Below are 19,851 nucleotides of genomic sequence, written 5' to 3' on the forward strand. Positions count from 1 at the left end.
CACGTAAAAGGGGAACAAAAAGACGTTCTTAAGGATGTGACTTAAGGAGTAAGTGGTAGGCACACGCATGCATCCACATGTGCATGCGCGTGGACGCACGCACGCGCAAGCACACATACACCATTTTTACACTGTGCCAGACTGTTCTTCCAGTCTGAGGGATCATTCGCAGGAGTGCAAAGGGTCCATGAAATACACCACCCTGATGCTTACTACCCTCCTGCCCTCCGCCCCCACATAAAGCTGAAATCAGTCAAGCAGAGAGAGTCAACTATCATATGGTTTCACTTATTTGTGGAGAGTAACAAATATCATGGAGGACAAGGGGTGTTAGAGAGGAGAAGGGAGTTGGGGTAAATTGGAAGGGGACGTGAATCATGAGAGACTATGGACTCTGAAAAACAATCTGAGGGGTTTGAAGTGGTGGGGGGGTGGGAGGTTGGGGTAGCAGGTGGTGGGTATTATAGAGGGGATGGATTGCATGGAGCACTGGGTGTGGTGAAAAAATAATGAATATTGTTTTTCTGAAAATAAATAAATTAATTTAAAAAATAAAAAAAATAAACTTCTGGGACTTCTTCAAGATTAAAATTTACTGCACACCAAACAGTCAACAAAACAAAGAGGCAACCCACAGAATGGGAGAAGATATTCATAAAGGACACTACAGAGAAAGGGTTGATATCCAAGATCTATAAAGAACTTTTCAAACTCAGCATAAAAAAAAACAGATAATCTGGTCAAGAAATCATCATATAACAATAAACAATTATATAAACAATAACTCATAACAGTTATCAGTTAAATAATTAATAATAATTAACAATAATATGTAATAAACAGTTATCATATGGTCTCACTTGTGGAGAATAAGGAATAACACGGAGGATAGTGGGAGTTGGAGAGGAGAAAGGTGTTGGGGGAAATTGGAGGGGAGACGAACCATGAGAGACTGGACTCTGGGAAACAAACTGAGGGTTTTGGAGGGAAGGGGGTGGGAGTTGGGTGAACCTCGTGGTAGACAGGTATTTCATGGGACACTGGGTGTTGTGCATAAACAATGAATCTTGGAACACTGAAAAAATAAAACTAAATTAAAAATATATATATACGTACACACAAAGCTTAAGGAAAGTGGAATACAGCTAATAAAAATAACATTAAAAATTAGAGAAAAGTAGCAGAATTGAAGAATTGTTGCTTTGCAAAAACAAAATATAAAAGATATATTCTTGGAAAATATCAAGAAGAAAATATGTATAATCACAGGTATGTGGATTTCAATAATTAGAAAACAAATTTTAAAGTTATATGTAAATACACTAGAAAAATTAAATTTAATAACAATACTATTAATATTATTTAAATTAAAATTTCCTGCAAAAGAGGACTAAATTTAAATAAGTATTGAGAAATAAAATGAGAATGTTATCAAAAAACTTCTACTCCAGAAAGCTTTAGGGCTATTATACTTTACCAATTTTTTTGAATTTCTAAGGAACCAATCATTTCTAAGAAACATAATTTCTAAGTCCATGCTCTAGGAGTTAGAAAAAAGATGAAAAATCTACCATTACAGTAAGTTAACTTCAAAAAATCCTTAAGAAGGAAACAATCCAAAATGTTTGCATGCCCAATAACTTTGTTTATAATAATTAAAAATGGTGGGAGGGGATGTCTAAAAGTAGGGCTATGGTTAGGTGAATTGTAATACATCCAAATAATGTGATATTGTGGCAGCCATACTATTAATGTTCGAGGAAAAATTGTTTAAGGACATGTTTAAGGGGAAATGAATACCCTATATTAAGTGTAAAAGAAAAAACTGGAAAATGCCAGTTATCACCCTCTTAACACAATACTGACTGCTCTGGGTAAAATCACAGATAATTTCTATTATCCTTTCTGTGCATTGTTGTGGGTTTTTTTCCATTTTTTTGGTTGAATATTAATAATTAAAAGAAAAAAGAGAGGGGTGTCTGGAAGGCTCAGCCCGTTAAGTGTCCAGCTCTTGATCTTAGCTCACGAGGGTCTTGATCTCAGGGTAATGAGATTGAGCCCTGCACTGGGCTCCATGCTGGATGTGGAGCCTACTTTAAAAAAAAAAAAAAGAAAAGGAAAAGAAAAAGAAAAAATATAACTTTAATGGAGTATCTCCAACATCCTTTGCTTCCCCAATTGAACACACTTAAGCCTCTAAATACCATCTTGGGCCACAAATGCGAAAATTCTCACCACAATACTAGCTAGGAGGATCCAACAGTACATTAAAAGAATTATTCACCATGACCAAGTGGGATTTATTCCAGGGCTGCAAGGTTGGTTCAGCATCTGCCAATCAATCAATGTAATACAACACATTAATAAAAGAAAGAACTAGTTGATACTCTCAACAGATGCTGAAAAAGCTTTGACAAAGTACAGCATCCTTTCCTGTTCAAAACTCTTCAAAGTGTAGGGATAGAGGATATATACCTCAATATCACCAAAGCCATATATGAAAAACCCATCGCAAATATCATTCTCAGTGGAGAAAAACTGAGAGCTTTTCTGCTAAGGTCAGGAACATGGCAGGGATGTTCATTATCACCACTGCTATTCAACATAGTACTAGAAGTCCTAGCCTCAGCAATCAGACAACAAAAAGAAATTAAAGGCATCCAAATTGGCAAAGAAGAAGTCAAACTATCACTCTTTGCAGATGATAAGATACTATACGTGGAAAACTCAAAAGACTCCACTCCAAATCTGCTAGAACTTGTACAGGAATTCAGTAAAGTGTCAGGATATAAAATCAATGCACAGAAATCAGTTGCATTTCTTTCTTTCTTTCTTTCTTTTCTTTTTCTTTTTTTGAATTTTGTGGGGTATTTTTGTTTTGTTTTGTTTTTTATATTTTATTTATTTGACAGACAGAGATCACAAGTAGGCAGAGCAGCAGGCAGATAAGGATGGAAAAGCAGGCTCTCTGCTGAGCAGAGAACCCAATGTGGAGCTTGATCCCAGGACCCTGGGATCATGACCTGAGCCAAAGGCAGAGGCTTTAACCCACTGAGCCATCCAGGAGCCCCTCAGTTGCATTTCTTTACACCAACAACAAGACAAAAGAAAGAGAAATTAAGGAGTCAATCTCATTTACAATTACACCCAAAACCATAAGATGCCTAGGAATAAACCTAACCAAAGAGGGAAAGAATCTATACTCAGAAAACTATAAAGTACTCATGAAAGAAATTGAGGAAGACACAAAGAAATGGAAAAATTTTCCATGCTCATGGATTGGAAGAACAAATATTGTGAAAATGTCTATGCTACCTAAAGCAATCTACACATATAATGCAATCCCTATCAAAATACTGTGAATTTTTTTCAAAGAAATGGAACAAATAATCCTAAAATTTATGCAGAATCAGAAAAGACCTCAAATAGCCAGAGAAATATTGAAAAAGAAAGCCAAAGTTGGTGGCATCACAATTCCAGACTTCAAGCTTTTTTATAAAGCTGTCATCATCAAGACAGTATGGTACTGGCACAAAAACAGATACATAGATCAATGGAACAGAATAGAAAGCCCAGAAATAGACCCTCAACTCTATGGTCAACTAATCTTAAGCAGAGCAGGAAAAAATGTCCAATGGAAAAAAAAAGAGTCTCTTCAACAAATGGTGTTGGGAGAATTGGACAGCCACATGCAGAAAAATGAAAATGGACCATTTCCTTATACCACACATGAAAATAGACTCAAATGGATGAAGGAACTCAATGTAAGACAGGAATAATTAAAATAATAAAATAATAAAATAATCAAAATCCTTGAGGAGAACACAGGCAGCAACCTCTTCGACTTCAGCCATAGCAACTTCTTCCTAGGAACATCGCCAAAAGCAAGGGAAACAAGCACAAAAATGAACTATTGGGACTTCATCAAGATTAAAAGCTTTTGCACAGCAAAGGATACAGTTAACAAAACCAAAAGACAACTGACAGAATGGGAGAAGATATTTGCAGATGACATATCAGATAAAGGTCTAGTATCCAAAATCTATAAAGAGGTTAGCAAACTCAACACCCAAAGAACACATAATCCAATCAAGAAATGGGCAGAGGGCATGAACAGACATTTCTGCAAAAGAAGACATCCAGATGACCAACAGACACATGAAAAAATGCTCCCCATCACTCGTTATCAGGGAAATACAATCAAAACCACAATGAGATACCACCTCACACCAGTCAAAATGGCTAAAATTAATAAGTCAGGAAATGACAGATGCTGGCAAGGATGTGGACAAAGGGGAAACCTCCTACACTGTTGGTGGGAATGCAAGTTGGTGCAACCACTCTGGAAAACAGCATGGAGATTCCTCAAAAAGTTGAAAAGAGAGCTACCCTATGACCCAGCAATTGCACTACTGGGTATTTACCCTAAAGATACAAACATGATCCAAAGGAACATGTGCACTTGAATGTTTATAGCAGCAATGTCCACAATAGCCAAACTATGCACAGAACCTAGATGTCCATCAACAGAAAATGGATAAAGATACAATGGGATGCTATGCAATCATCCAAAGAAATGAAATCTTGCCATTTGTGACGACATGGATGGAACTACAGGGTATTATGCTTAGCAAAATAAGTCAATTGGAGAAAAATAACTATCATATGATCTCCCTGATATGAGGAAATGGAGATGCAACATGGGAGGTTTGGGAGGTAGGAAAAGAATAAATAAAACAAGATGGGATTGGGAGGGAGACAAACCATAAGTGACTCTTAATCTCACAAAACAAACTGAAGGTTGCCTGGGGGAGGGGGTAGAGAGAGGGTGGTGGAGTTATGGACATTGGGGAGGATGTGTGCTATGGTGAGTGCTGTGAAGTGTGTAAACCTGGGGATTCACAGACCTGTACCCCTGGGACTAATAATACATTATATGTTAATTAAAAAATAAATAATTTTAAAAATACCATCTTGGGCAAAAATTGTGTAATATGTGTTATTATTTATCAATTAAAACCAAAAATATTTTGCAGACCTGCTACCACTCCATGCAATGACCTCTTCTTCCTTTTAAGGCTAACCTGGCCAAGCAGGAGGGCCGTCTGGCAGTTGCTAATATCGAGCTGGGGAAGGCGCAAGCGCTGCTCGATGAGAAACAAGCTGAGTTGGATAAAGTACAAGCAAAATTTGACGCAGCCATGAGTGAGAAAATGGTGAGATTAAGTCTACAAAATTGCAGGAATGAGGTGTTAACATTGTCCAAAAGCGTGTATTGTATATAGAAGTTAGGTAAATGTTGATGACAAAAAGAAAATAGATACATGACTGTCCTTCACAGGATGTGGCTACCTGTTTGGGATTTTTGGCACTCTAAGGTCTTTTTTTTTTTAAGATTTTATTTATTTATTTGTCAGAGATAGAGAAAGAGAGCACAGACAGGCAGAGTGGCAGGCAGAGGCAGAGAGAGAAGCAGGCTCCCCGCAGAGCAAGGAGCCTGATTTGGGGCTTGATCCCAGGACCCCAGGATCAAGACCTGAGCCGAAGGCAGTGGTTACCTGACCGAGCCACCCAGGTGTCCCTCTAAGGGCTTTTTTTGGTGTTTTTAATAATCATTTTTGGTAAGAGTAAGCTGGGATGTCATACCCAAAGTGTCCTGATTTGGGGGTTAGAAAAGTCAGTTTGTGATCCAGTGCAGGTGCATAATCATGAGGCAATTGATCAAGGTTCATCTATCAGGCAGGGCTCGTAATACAACCTTGTAGGATAGGTTGTAGGCAGTGGTGGTCTGGTACCAATAGGATTGGAGGCGGGGGGAGAAAAGCCATGATTTGCCCTGTTGGCTGTTTTCTGTGGTGTAGGTCCTCCCACCACTGTCCGTTCTAAATTAGAAATGTGCTGACACTGAGAACAGATTTGGAAACAGCTGCACAGCAGGGCACAATTGTATATCTAGCCTTGTTATATCCTGCACCCCAACCATATAGCACCGTGCAGGTACAGTGAACATAATCCCAAGTGCATAGATCATCCAAAACTGTAGTGAATTATTAGGAGGTGATGAGTTTTGATTATCCATTACCTTTGCTTGTAATGTAGTTTCTGTAATTGCACGTTTATATGATTTAATTATTTAATAATGTCTGTGTTTAACATTAGCCCCCAAGTCTTCTAAAATGTAATGGTTGGCTCTGGTGAGGTGACACAAGTTGGCTGCAGCACATCACTGCTGTGTAGAATTTCCTGGGAGAAAAAAAAAAAAAATCACTTTGTGAACTTCCAAGAACTGAGAACTATTAAATCCAAGACCTAATGTGGTGTATTTTATTGATTTGATTTGTTTTGAAAACACGGACTAGAAATGCTATATTAATTTAGTGATTGGCATTCTCTCTCACAAAAATCTCTTTTCTTGAGATTTTGTAAGGTTAAAATAACTACATTATGGATTAATTACCAGAATTTAATATGTAAAGTTTCACTCACATTGCTTTTTTAGACTATTACATTTATTTTGCAATCTAAGAAATTCCTCCCTGTGTTTTTATGTGTGAATACAGTGGATGTTTGATTAAATACTTAAAAAAGTTCTTTGGGATCTTCTCCCTTTCTGAATGTAGGATTTGGTAAACGATGCGGATATGTGCCGGAAAAAGATGCAGGCGGCTTCCACCCTCATCGACGGGCTGAGTGGAGAAAAGGTCCGGTGGACTCAGCAAAGCAAAGAGTTCAAAGCTCAGATTAATAGGTATACATTTTGGCCTGGGTTATAATTGCTTTCCTTCTTAGTCATCACCCCAAACACCTCCTCTCTGTAACATGAGAGAAAATAAAATACATCTCCCCGGTGAAGCCCTTTGCTCCTTCATTTCCGTATATCCATTTCTGAGTCTTCAGCGGAGGTTACCCACTCTTAGTAAAACAGAGGGATTAAATGGTTGTGAAACATTTTTCATCTCAAGTTTGGTTCAGCAATGTAGGTTTTCAGAACACGAGTGCTTCTTTTTGTTGTTGTTGCTGTTTTTGTTTTTGTTTGTGGGGGGTGAGGGGCAGGTGCAGAGGGTGAGAGTGTCTTAAGCAGGCTCCATGCCCAGTGCAGAACCCAGTGCAGGGCTCAATCTCACGACTCCGTAATCGTGCCCTTAGCTGAAATCAGGAGTTGAACGATTAACCAACTGAGCTCCCCGGGGACCCCAAGAGTGCTTCCGATATTGTTTGGATCTGCCAGAACTGTCTACATAATTTCTCCAGTTCTGCACTCTTCACCGCAGTGATTTTCAACGTGTGGATCAGTTGCTCTAAGTACCAGGGTGTCCTGTCATAGTGTCTATTGGTGTTCTCAGAAAACTGGAAGAGAGGGGAATGGAAGAGGCAGAGAATAGCAAGAAGTGGGAGGAGGAGAAGGAAATATTTATCAGGACTGAGTCTGAGCGGGACCAGAGCATGGCATGGTAAAAGGATACTTTCCTTTTTAGGAGTCAAGACTAAACCTACAGGCTTAAAGGAAGCTGTTTCTCTCTTGCTCCTTGGCCTACCCCAAATGCGGCTCCTACTACCACCACTTGGGTTTGCAGGCTCCTTTTTTTTTTTTTAATGGATTCTCTTTTTTTTTTTCTTTTTAGATTTTGTTTATTTATTTGACACAGAGAGAGTGAGAACAAGCAAGGGGAATGACAGGCAGAGCATAGAAGAAGCCTCCCTGTAGAGCAGTGGGGAGCCCGATGTGGAACTCGATCCCGGGATCCCAGGATCATGACCTGAGCTGAAGGCAGTCACTTAACCAACTGAGCCCCCCGGGCACTCTGGGGGCTCCCTTTGCATGGTCTCTCCATGTCTGGTTACCAAGTGTTAAGCAGGGAATGGAGAAGGATTTTGCCTAGTAAGAAAACAAGGCTGAACTGTGGCCTTTCTGACCCATTAATGGGAGAGAGTGAATGTGTTAGGTGACCCACGTTGTCTTCTTTCCCCACAGACTTGTAGGTGATATTCTGTTGTGCACTGGATTCCTTTCCTACCTTGGTCCTTTCAATCAGATATTTAGGAACTATTTGCTTAAAGATCAATGGGAGATAGAGCTGAGAGCTCGGAAGATTCCTTTCACAGAAAACCTGAATCTTATTTCAATGTTGGTGGATCCCCCAACAGTGAGTGTCACTTTCTTCATAATATTCTTTGAATTCTACCCTTACTCACTGAGAAATCACGGTACACCTACTTTTTTTTTTCTTTTTTCATTTAATTGAAAAGACTGTTTTGAAAATACTTAAGAATTAACAAAAAAAGCAACCTTTCTTTTTGGTATAAAAGTTCCTTTCAGTTTTTTTTTTTTGAGTTATTTTTTTAAATTTATTTTTTATTTTCAGCATAACAGTATTCATTATTTTTGCACCACACCCAGTGCTCCATGCAATCCGTGCCCTCTCTAATACCCACCACCTGGTACCCCAACCTCCCACCCCCCACCCCTTCAAAACCCTCAGGTTGTTTTTCAGAGTCCATAGTCTCTCATGGTTCACCTCCCCTTCCAATTTCCCCCAACTGCCTTCTCCTCTCTATCTCCCCATGTCCTCTATGCTATTTGCTATGCTCCACAAATAAGTGAAACCATAAGTTCCTTTCAGTTTTAAGAAATTTTGCTTTCGAATTAATATTACAGCACTGCTGTGAGCTGAAAGATGGGGGTGCCTGGCTGACTCAGTTAGTAGAAAGTGCAACTCTTGATCTCAGGGTCATGAGTTCAAGACCCACATGGTGGGTGGAGAGTATATTAAAAAAAATAAAGACTTCAAAAAAGAAAAAGATCATTCATGAATTATAGGTTTACTAATATTGAGCCCTTATTTTAACTTTCCATTATTTGCACCACTCCTATTAAGTCACACTCTTTCAAATGTTTTAGGTAATTATAGGCATTAGCTAGGCCGTAAGTACTGGTATTAATCTTCTTTGGATCATGAGCCATCTTTTCGTCGTGCCCAAGAGCATAGCACGTCAGTACATTCTGGCATCACTGCGTGATGGCCCCATGACCCTAACCTTCCTTGCTGGGAATTGATGCCACTGTCAGTTTTCAGTGTCTCTGGCAGATCTCCTCTGGCATTAAATGCCTTCCAGGCAATTTGTATTCATGAGCTGCTTTCTGATCTGTAAATAAGTTCCCCAGTGGCCTTTTCCTTTGGGAAGCCGTGCTATTAGTTCCCTGTTATCATATTTAAAAGTTAAAAAATTAATGTTTTCCAATTCAAACAGTGTTCAACTGCCTGTTTCCAGGGACTAGGTAATGTATTAAAGATGCAGTGGACACTGACGAGGCAAAGTGGGCCAGGGTATTCCTTATTAATTATGGCCTTTGGGGGCTGCTGGGATAATTTAATGAGCGTGGAGGCTGGTGGATTCATTGGATCGCTGGTGATTTTATTGACCACGGGAAGGCAGGCTGGCAATTCTCTCATAATTAGGGAGGATGTTTTTTAAGTTGAGTTATTTATTTCTCAGTGATCTCTACCCCCTAAGTGGGACTCAAGCTCACCGCCCCAATATCAAGAGTCGCATGTACTTCCAACTGAGCCAGCCAGATGACCCAGGAAATATTTTTTAAATGTCATTGATGAGCACCTGCCAATATAATATTTTATCTCTCCTAATTTCTCTGCCTCCAGCTATACAAATAGCTGGAAGCTATTTGGAGCTGGAAGCTTCAGGGGTTTAATCCTTGGTGCTTATCCTTCCAGGCATTTCCATGTGTTCTTTCCACTAACCCTGCCTAGCCTTGTTCCCACCACTCACCCAGGCTTACCGTATTTTAAGCCCCTATGTTCTCTGAATATTCAGCAACCACGCTTCAGAAATCCACAGATTTTACCATATTCTCTCATAAATTAAAAAAAAAATGTAGCATAAGGGACTAAGTCCTCATCTTGGGTCATTAAAGGATTCATTAGATTATAAATTTATTTTTTTAGGTGAATGTTATTTGATTCACATTTACAAATTTGTTTTTTTTTCTAGGTATCCATTTTAGAGTCTCAATGGAAAAAAATATGTATCCCAGTATTAAATTATTCTAATATTGTGACACTTAATTACTATAAAAGCGTTCTTGTTCTCCTCTGACTGGCCATATCTGTTTCTTGTTACTTAGATTGGGGAGTGGGGTCTGCAGGGATTACCAGGAGATGACCTCTCAATTCAGAATGGCATCATTGTGACAAAGGCCACCAGATACCCACTCCTCATAGACCCACAGACTCAAGGCAAAACTTGGATTAAATCCAAGGAAAGAGAAAATGACTTGCAGGTATGTACCATTTGGTGTACGGGAAAGCTTTCCTAAAATCATGAAGTTTTCCCAAAATTTCAGTTGATTCTGCCAGTCATAAAGTTGTCATCTCTGATAACTGTTTGTTAATTTATACCCTTGAGTTTTTTTTAACAGTGATTTGGGGCAAGGGTTCTGATTATTTTCTCTCTTTTGTGTTCTCTCATGATGCATTCTCCTGTCTATCCCTTTCCCTGTCTCTTCTGCTGTTGCCAATATTGCATGTGGCTTTTATTCTGGGCCTTGAGTTTAGACTTACAAGAAAGCAGCAAAAATAGAACTCATGACTCCTCGGTTTAAGGATATTTGCTCCATCCTAACTCAGGCCCATGGTACTATATGGCATTGTGCAGTCCAGTTTTAGAATTGGGGTATAGGGGTACCTGGGTGGCTCAGTGGGTTAAAGCCTCTGCCTTCGGCTTAGGTCATGATATCAGGGTTCTAGGATCAAGCCCTGCAACCGGCTCTCTGCTCAGCAGGGAGCCTGCTTCCCTCTCTCTCTGCCTGCCTCTCTGCCTACTTGTGATCTCTGTCTGTCAAATAAATAAATAAAATCTTTAAAAAAAAAAAGACTTGGGGTCTAATAAAGTGTTTATTTTTAATTAATTAATTAATTAATTAATTTAGAGAGGGAGGAGTGGAGGGGCAGAGGGCAAGGGAGAGAAAGAACATCTTAAGCAGGCTCCACGCCTAGTGCAGAACTTGATGTACAGCTCCGTCTCATAACCCTGAGATCATGACCTGAGCTGAAATTGAGAGTCAGATGCTTAATTGATTGAGCCACCAGGCACCCCATAATAAGATCTTAATTTTAAGATAGAGGTAGACAAAGGCAGGATTCCAATCTCAGATTTACCATCAATATTTTAACTACCAATACAGACTATTCTATTTCCCGGGCAATGTTCTCAGAGTTCTAAGTTTCCTGCCTCCATATTTTTGCTTATGCTCTTCTATTAGCCAGGATGTCTATTGCCCTACCCTATTGCCCCCTTCACTTACATCCCAGATAAATCTCTTGAGTGTTCTTCTGAGTCCGCATCCAGCAGTACCTTTGTCAAGACTCCCCTGTGTCCTCAGTTTAAAATAGCCTCTCCTAAATGCTCACAATGCCTTGTTTGGATTTCTGATGTGGACTTAGAGTCTGTCTTCAATACTGTTCATTGCACATTTGTTTTCTGTCTTTACTGTATCGTAAACTTCTTGCTGGCAAGATTTTTATTTTTGTTTTCTGCACTGTTTTTTCTATAGAGTAGGAATTCAGATATTGAATTTCAAGGAATCAAAGTGTGCCATCATTACAAGGAAAAAAAAAAACAGGAAAATCACGTGATCATCTTGATTAACGCAGAAAAACACTTGGTAAAATTCAACACCCATTCATGATAAAACCTCCCACAAACTAAGAACAGGAGGGCTCTTCCTTAATCAGATAAGGAGCATTTACCAAAAGCCTACAACAAACATCACTTCCCAGTGTAATACTGGATGATTTCCTTCTGAGATGAGGGCTTCCCTGACAGGTGGGAGCTGCCCCGTGCTCAGGGACACCCCTGAGATACTCCCAGCTCACTGATCTTCCAGATACAATGCACCAATCTGTTTATTTGGAAAACCCAGAGAAACCTCAGAAGGAGGGTGTCAGCAGAGGAGGAGACTTAAGGGAAATGAAGCCAATGGGAATGTAGCATCTGAGGAGCGGTCTTCACAGAAGGAAAGCGCGAGTAGCATGTACCAGAGCATTCCTGCCCCTGAACTTCAGCTCCTGGACCCAGTGTAGCTGCAGCATGTCCCCTGTTCCATTCCTCTCGCCTCTACTGACTGTCCATCTCCCTACTTTTCCTACTCTTGATTTTCCTGATCATAGCTTTGTCTCTACATTTTGGCATTAAGCTCCTTGCTAGACTTTGATGCTTCCTGATGTCACCCAGTCTCAGCAATCTTCTTGAGGAAGTAACAGAAATATGCCAGAGATACCAACACGTTTTAAAGCCATCAACTCCTGGAACGTAAGGAGATTGAACTCTAGTCTCCTTACTTAGGAGTCGTTATATTTTTTAAATGTTTGGGTAACTACATGCACAGACACACATAAATGAGAACAGAACAAAACAAAAATACTATTTCCTTATTTGGGAAGGAAAACAAAATGAAAAGGTAAACACTTTATAAATAAAAACAAAACGTGTTTCACATGCCCAGGACTGCATTCCACTGTGGCAGCTTTGCTGAGGCCACCTTCAACAGTTTCCAGAACCTTCAGCTATGACTTCCAGAAAGAGAAGGTCAAGTTTCCCTGTAAAGAATTCACTGACCACCTTGTAAAGACCCAACACCAGAGTCTCTGTGCAGGTGACCCAGGCTCTGATGGTAGCTACCACATAGTGTTTCTACACAAGAAAATCAGGTGAAAGGGGTCCTGGTTGGCTCAGTCAGTTAAGCATCTGCCTTTGGCTCAGGTCATGATCCTGGGGTCCTGGGATCAAGCCCCACATTAGGCTCCCTGCTCAGCGAGGAGTCTGCTGCTTTATCTGCCCCTCCCCCCATTCATGTGCGACTCTTTCTCGTTCTCTTTCAAAAATGAAATAGATAAAGTTTTTTTAAAAAAATACTCAACTAATGAATTGTTGAAATTTACATCAAAAACTATTGATGTACCATAGGTTGGCTAATTGACATAATAATAAAAAATAAAAATAAATAAATAAATACAGATATCTAGAAAAAGATTTACTATGAGAGATTGGCTCATGGGTTTGGAGAGGCTAAGAAATCCCACAATCTGCTGTCTACAAGCTACAGTTCCAGGCAGACTGGGCATGAGTTGAGAAGGTAGTCCCAGTCTAAACTCTGAAGGTCTGTGAGCCAGGGGAGTCAGTGGTATAAGTCCCAGTTCAAATCTGAAGACCCAGGAACCAGTTGCTGATGTCCAAGGGCAGGAGAATATGGATGTCACAGCTCAAGCAGAGAGCAAATTTGCTCTTCTTCCATCTTTGGGCTCTATACAGGCTCTCAGTGGATTGGCCGAAGCCCACCCAAAGATAAATGAGGGTGATCTTCTTTATTCAGTCTACTATTCCAAGGCTAGTCTATTCTGGAAACACCCACAAAGAAAGCCTAAAATAATGTACATCAACTCTCTGGGCATCCCTTACCCCCATCAAGTTGACATGTAATATTAACCATCACACTTAGGAAGCAAATCACAAAAACAGAATTTACTCCTTAGGAAACAGAGCAGGACAATTATACTTAGTCTCATTGGGATCTTGTTTCATCTTGTTTAATAAGCTGGTTAAAGCTCTTTGTTTAGATTCATTTACCTTATCAACTCATAATGAGGTCTTTCACAGCTCATCATTCGTGTAAATAAAGCTATCCATCCAGGGAAACAAATTCCTTCATGTGCAGAATTTTTTCTTTTAGTTATTTCCCTTTTTATCCAAAACAGGAAAGAGTAGACTTATTTAATTTTTAATTCCACATCTTTTTTTTCATAGCAGGTGAGAGATGATATCTTTTAATTCCACTCCCTTAATCACCTGCTATCCCAGAGGATCTTCCTTGTGTCTTAAGATCAGCACTCACAGCCACATAGAGACAGTAGCAGAATCCAGATGTAAAGTATGAGGAGATGGAGAATTGAGGGCTGAACCTTCAAGAATCCTCCCATTTAGGCAGGGGAGGGAATCACAGGAGAAGTCAGAGTTCAAAGCCATTTGGTCAATGCAAAGATCAACCAGCCCAGTGTGTCTATTTTTTTTTTTAAGATTTTATTTATTTATTTGAGAGACCGAGAGAGAGAGAGAGAGACAGAGACAGAGACAGAGAGAGAGACAGAGAGCATGATGCGGGGAGGGTCAGAGGGAGAAGCAAGCTCTCTGCTGAGCAGGGAGCATGATGCAGGGCTTGATCCCAGGACTCTGAGATCATGACCTGAGCCAAAGGCAGGTACTTAACTGACTGAGCCACACAGGTGCCCCTTGTATATCTATTTTAACTACTCAGCGAACACTGAACTAAAACAGTGGGCCCCACCAGGTACTCAGAATTCTAATTTTTAAAAAAGTGAATATACAGTCTTTTAAGTTGATTTTGTATATTGAAATTGTAAATGAAGTATCTACCCTCTTCTTCCATTGTGCCACTATTAGAGGCAGAATACATGGATGGGCTCTGGGTTTGACTCCATATATAATTTCTGGCATTCTTATGCCTATTTTTTTAATCACTTGATGATCTCATGAGTGGTCCTGAAGAGATAAATGAATATTGCAAATTTGCAAAGTTACTTTGCTTTCCCTGTACAGTCGTAACTGTAAATGTACCAGGTTTAGTCCGTGATTACTTCTGTGCTCTGTGTAGGAGCGAAGCTCTGAGGAGTGCCGCTCGATTCTCGTGTTGCGATCAGAGAGACTGTTGCTCCTCCAAGGCTTCCACAAAGTCATGAGCTCAAAAAGTTTGGAAAATTAAATGTCCTTACTTTTATTTTCATAAAGCATCCTATATCGCCCTTAAAATTCTCAGGCACTTTGCAACAATTCTCTTGGTTTCCACCTGGGAAATAAGCACATCCTTTATCACGTTTCTATAGCAATGAACCCTTTATTTTTAGGTAACATCTCTGAACCATAAATATTTCCGCACACACTTGGAGGACAGCCTTTCCTTGGGCCGACCCCTTCTCATTGAGGACATTAGTGAAGAGCTGGATCCAGTCCTGGATAATGTATTAGAAAAGAATTTCATTAAATCAGGCACCACATTCAAGGTGAGCTTTGGGAAGGGGGAAAAAAAAAAAAAAAAAAAGAAGACGACGACAAGAAAAGAACAATGGTGACATCTACTTATCTTTTTGAGCATAGCAGCACAGGTTCCTTTGCTTCAGGTGGTAGTATTTGATACACTGGAAAAATTATTTCCAAACTTATATTTAGCATTTCTCTTATTTTTAAAATTATATATGAAAAATACAGGGGGAGAGCAATATTTTGGTAAGAGTAACCATTTAGCTGACACTAAATAACATATTAAGGAAAGACATTGTCTGGTCATAATAATATAGTAGTATTACACACTATATGTGTATATATATTGACAGCTCTGAGAAAATTGGATTTATAATTTATAATTTACAATTACAAGTCATATATTCATCTGTATAATAAAGCTTACATTTTCTCACAGGGAGAAAATGCCATTTTAATAAAGTCTATGGACATTGATTTGTTCATTTCTTTCTGTATTAACTTTCAATCTAAACAGACTTCGCTAGAAGCTGAGGAGTCACGTTTCCCATCATTGGTGAGAACATGAATGGTTCTCAGTAGAAGTGTTTCTTTCTTAATTGGCAGTGTTCTCCACCTTTAGGCTTCTTTGGTTTTGTTTCTTGACGAATGACAGCATTTCTTTTTTTTTTTTTAATGACAGCATTTCTGATGCAGATTTTTCACTTTGGACAATTTAATTTCACAAATATCACCGAATAAGTACAGAATGCAAATGTTCTCATTAAACAAAGATTTATTTAGAAAACTTTTCTTCATAACGTGAGTCTTTAATGTGCTGTATTTAACATGCCAAAGGAGGGTGTAGGATTTTTATTCCTGAAGGTCTTTCAAAAGAAGAGATTCTGCTCTGTAGTGTGAAAGCATGGTGCTTGAGAGCATGGTAATGCCTTATAGATGTGGTTTCTAACCACATGTAGAACCAAGATTAATTAAAAATTTAAGTCCTCAAGAAATTAAAAATAGAACTTCCCTATGACACTGCAATTGCACTCCTGTGTATTTACCCCAAAGATACAGATGTGAAAAGAAGGGCCATCTGTACCCCAATGTTTATAGCAGCAATGGCCACGGTCGCCAAACCATGGTAAGAACCAAGATGCCCTTCAACGGACGAATGGATAAGGAAGATGTGGTCCATATAAACTATGGAGTATTATGCCTCCATCAGAAAGGACGAATACCCAACTTTTGTAGCAACATGGATGGGACTGGAAGAGATTATGCTGAGTGAGTTAAGTCAAGCAGAGAGAGTCAGTTATCATATGGTTTCACTTATTTGTGGAGTGTAACAAATATCATGGAGGACAAAGTGTGTTAGAGAGGAGAAGGGAGTTGGGGTAAATTGGAAGGGGACGTGAATCATGAGAGACTATGGACTCTGAAAAACAATCTGAGGGGTTTGAAGTAGCGGGGGTGTGGGAGGTTGGGGTAGCATGTGGTGGGTATTATAGAGGGCACGGATTGCATGGAGCACTGGGTGTGGTGAAAAAATAATGAATACTGTTTTTCTGAAAATAAATAAATTAAAAAAAAATTTAAGTCCTTTAGGGGCACCTGGGTGGCTCAGTGGGTTAAGCTTCTGCCTTCAGCTCAGGTCATGATCCCAGGGTCCTGGGATCAAGCCCCACATCAGGCTCTCTGCTCTGCAGAGAGCCTCTGTCTGCCTCTCTGCCTACTTGTGATCTCTGTCTGTCAAATAAATAAATAAAGTCTTTTAAAAAAAAATCTAAGTCCTTTGAAAATGATATAATTTCCACCTTAATTTCAGATAATAAAATCAGTTGTTTTTTTAATATAGTATACTGCAAATTGTAGTGTTTAAGATAAATGTCATGTTTGTGGAAAAAAATGTTGGCATTTTTTTCTTTGAAAATTTCATTATTCCTTTCTGTTGTCAAATATGCTTTGGATACGATTGAAATGCAAAGAGAAATAACAAACACTTCTTCTAAACTCCACAAATTTCCTCAGTAGGAAACAATTTCCTCTAGTGGGGGAAAACAGTCAAATCTGAGATGTGTCTGAGTTTTCCTTTATTCTACATATGTTGGGGATACATTTTTCATTTAATTTGTTTGTTCATTTAATTTGTTTGGTGTCATGGTTAGCAATGTCTCCTGGCAGGACCGCGAATCTGAATTATTTAAAATCAGTGATTAAAGTCTTATAACTTTTTCCTTTGCAATTCGTTCAAGTTTCACAGCCCTGACCTCTGGTAAATTCTTTCCTAAGTTAACCCCAAATTCCTTGTCCTGTCGCTTAAGCTGTTTTTAATTTGGTATTTGAATTGATGTAGGTGAAAGTTGGTGATAAGGAATGTGATCTCATGGATACATTTAAACTGTATATTACCACGAAGCTACCCAACCCTGCCTTTACCCCTGAGATCAATGCTAAAACATCAGTTATTGATTTTACCGTCACCATGAAAGGACTTGAGAATCAGTTATTAAGGAGAGTGATTTTAACTGAGAAACAGGTAATAATTTCTCAAGGTAAACCAGTACTTCTGATAAATCATAATAAATACTTAAAATGGGTTATGAAATTGTTAAGTATTTGGGAAGGGAAAAAAATGAAACAAATTTTTATTTACCTTCGTAAGCATAAATATTAGTTTAACTGTCTCCTGTCAAGTCCTGTCAAGAAATCATGTAACTAACTCAGCTGTCCTCCAACCGCAAACATATATACATGTGTGTACACATACATATACACGTGCACACACACACCACTCACACTGTTCTTTCTACTTCTGTCTTTAATCCTTGGAGTATGTTGAGCTCTTATCTGTAGTCCTAAGGATAGATGCTCTTTGACATACCTGAAAAATTCACTAAAATAATGATCCTGGAGAAAAAGAAATTACTCTGAATGAGTGTATTACCACTGGGGTAGTTTCAACTACTACATTCTAGTACTCTAGTGATACAGAAAGCCTAACTTGAATTTTAATCAAATAAAATTTACATTAAGACAGAGAAATTAAGTATGATTGAGGGTTCTCATAAAACAAAGAACAACTTAAAACAGGAAGATTTTAAGAGACTGATACAAGTTGAAACTAATTTTTGAGATAAATGTCAGAATACATTTAACATTATGCATAAAATATGCTTGCATAAAATGTAATTATACTTATTTGCATATGGAAAACATATTTGCGTAAAATCTGAGAAAGATTATGTTTGCTTACCTAGAATTAATTTGAGTATTGAAGGTTCAAGGAAAGGGCAAGGTTAGCAATACTAAGACCAGAGAGGCTTCCCGTGGGAGGGTGAGGGAAAGATCAGTAGCAGAAGACTGGACAAGCAAACGAGAAAGACAAGAGATAGGAGTAGATGCCACCAACACGGGAAAGACATTGGAAGAGGGCAAGAGAAATGATCCTCACACCAGAGAAACAGACTCAGTAAAAGGCGAGGGGAAGCCCTACGGCGGGGCCGGCCCTTAAAGGGGACCATTCTGGGCAAAGCAGAACCAAGGGGACATAGTCCCAGCCTCCGCTCTCACTAGCTGTTCGACCTTCCCTTCTAACAAACAGCCGGGGGCTTCTACAGTCCACTAAGGGAGCCATGCCCCTTCCACAGCCAGGCAGAGAGAGCCCGGGCCCTTTAGCTCATTGCTCATCACCTCTTAGGGCCACATGGTGACACCTGTTGAAAATCAGTCCTTCCTTGATGCTCTCACTCATGCTGTTGGTCTGATGTGAGAGGATTCCTCATGGGTCCGGGTGCCACATACAGGCTGCCCGAACTTCCCTAAGGCAGGCCACTCCACAGTCTAAGGCAGGCTACATCCCATGTCCCCAAAAAGCCCACACACTCTCTCCTAGGCCTCAGCTTCCTCTTCAAGGGATGCACTAAGGGGCTTATACCGTCCTTGCTGGGAAAAGCCAAAACACACACTCAATCTGTAGGAGGACATCCTGACCATGATGTTTAACCTTCTTAACTATCCTGCTCTTACACCCTCATTTTACAGAAGAACAAACAGAAGTCAGAGAGAATAGGGTCTGAGCTTCTAAAAGCACACCGACTTTCCATCCTGTCAGGCCTTCTAGATAAACCTTTCAGATGATGCTGTAGAACCCATGAGTGCCTACTGTACCATGATGCTTGTTTTGCCAGATCACACTGAGAAGGAGGCTCATGGGATTTCATTTTGTCCAGATATTATACTGCCACCCAGAGGTGACCATCCTAATGGAAACAGCTCATTAGGTACTCCCCCGCAAACGCAGCCATGACCTTCGTTGCCAACCCATCAAACACGGCAAACCTTCTAGGACGCTGGCAATCATGCCACTGGTCTTGGAGTTGGAGAACAAGTGCATGATCCTGCCTTTGCTGGTAACTAGCCATGAGGACCCTGCTGGGATGGGACTTGGAGTTAATATAGATTTTCTGGGTCCTCAGTTTCCCCAGAAGTAAAATAGAACTGTTGAACTCCATTCAGCACACTTCAATTTAACACATATTTCTCAGATTGAGTCCCTTTTCTGCAAAACCTCAAGGTAATGCTGTCAAGAATACAAAAGTGAATAGGACAAGTGTCTGCCCTCTAGATGCACAGAATCTCATTGGAGGGACACGATAGACACACAGACAATGATGCAAGATGTGCCAGGTGTAGAGGTGAACACCGTGCCATAGCTTCGGATCCACAAAGTGGTTTAAGGCTTTCAGAAAGTGGTAGAGCTTCTGAAATGGTTGTTCAAGAAACTTTCTCAGATAAGAAGTT

General features: G+C 39.7%; 1 protein-coding gene across 1 annotated transcript in view; it reads left to right on the forward strand.

Annotated features, from left to right (window-relative positions):
* Positions 1 to 19,851, forward strand: part of DNAH8 (dynein axonemal heavy chain 8) — a 343,899-nt gene that overhangs the window by 230,859 nt on the left and 93,189 nt on the right. The window contains exons 71-76 of the mRNA XM_082729671.1: positions 5,079 to 5,216; positions 6,621 to 6,748; positions 7,973 to 8,144; positions 10,142 to 10,297; positions 14,934 to 15,089; positions 17,405 to 17,587. Coding sequence (XP_082585797.1) covers positions 5,079 to 5,216; positions 6,621 to 6,748; positions 7,973 to 8,144; positions 10,142 to 10,297; positions 14,934 to 15,089; positions 17,405 to 17,587 — 933 coding nt within the window. The remainder of the gene's footprint in view (positions 1 to 5,078; positions 5,217 to 6,620; positions 6,749 to 7,972; positions 8,145 to 10,141; positions 10,298 to 14,933; positions 15,090 to 17,404; positions 17,588 to 19,851) is intronic.

Source organism: Mustela nivalis (genome assembly GCF_964662115.1).
Source record: "Mustela nivalis genome assembly, chromosome: 5".
NCBI lineage: Eukaryota > Metazoa > Chordata > Mammalia > Carnivora > Mustelidae > Mustela > Mustela nivalis.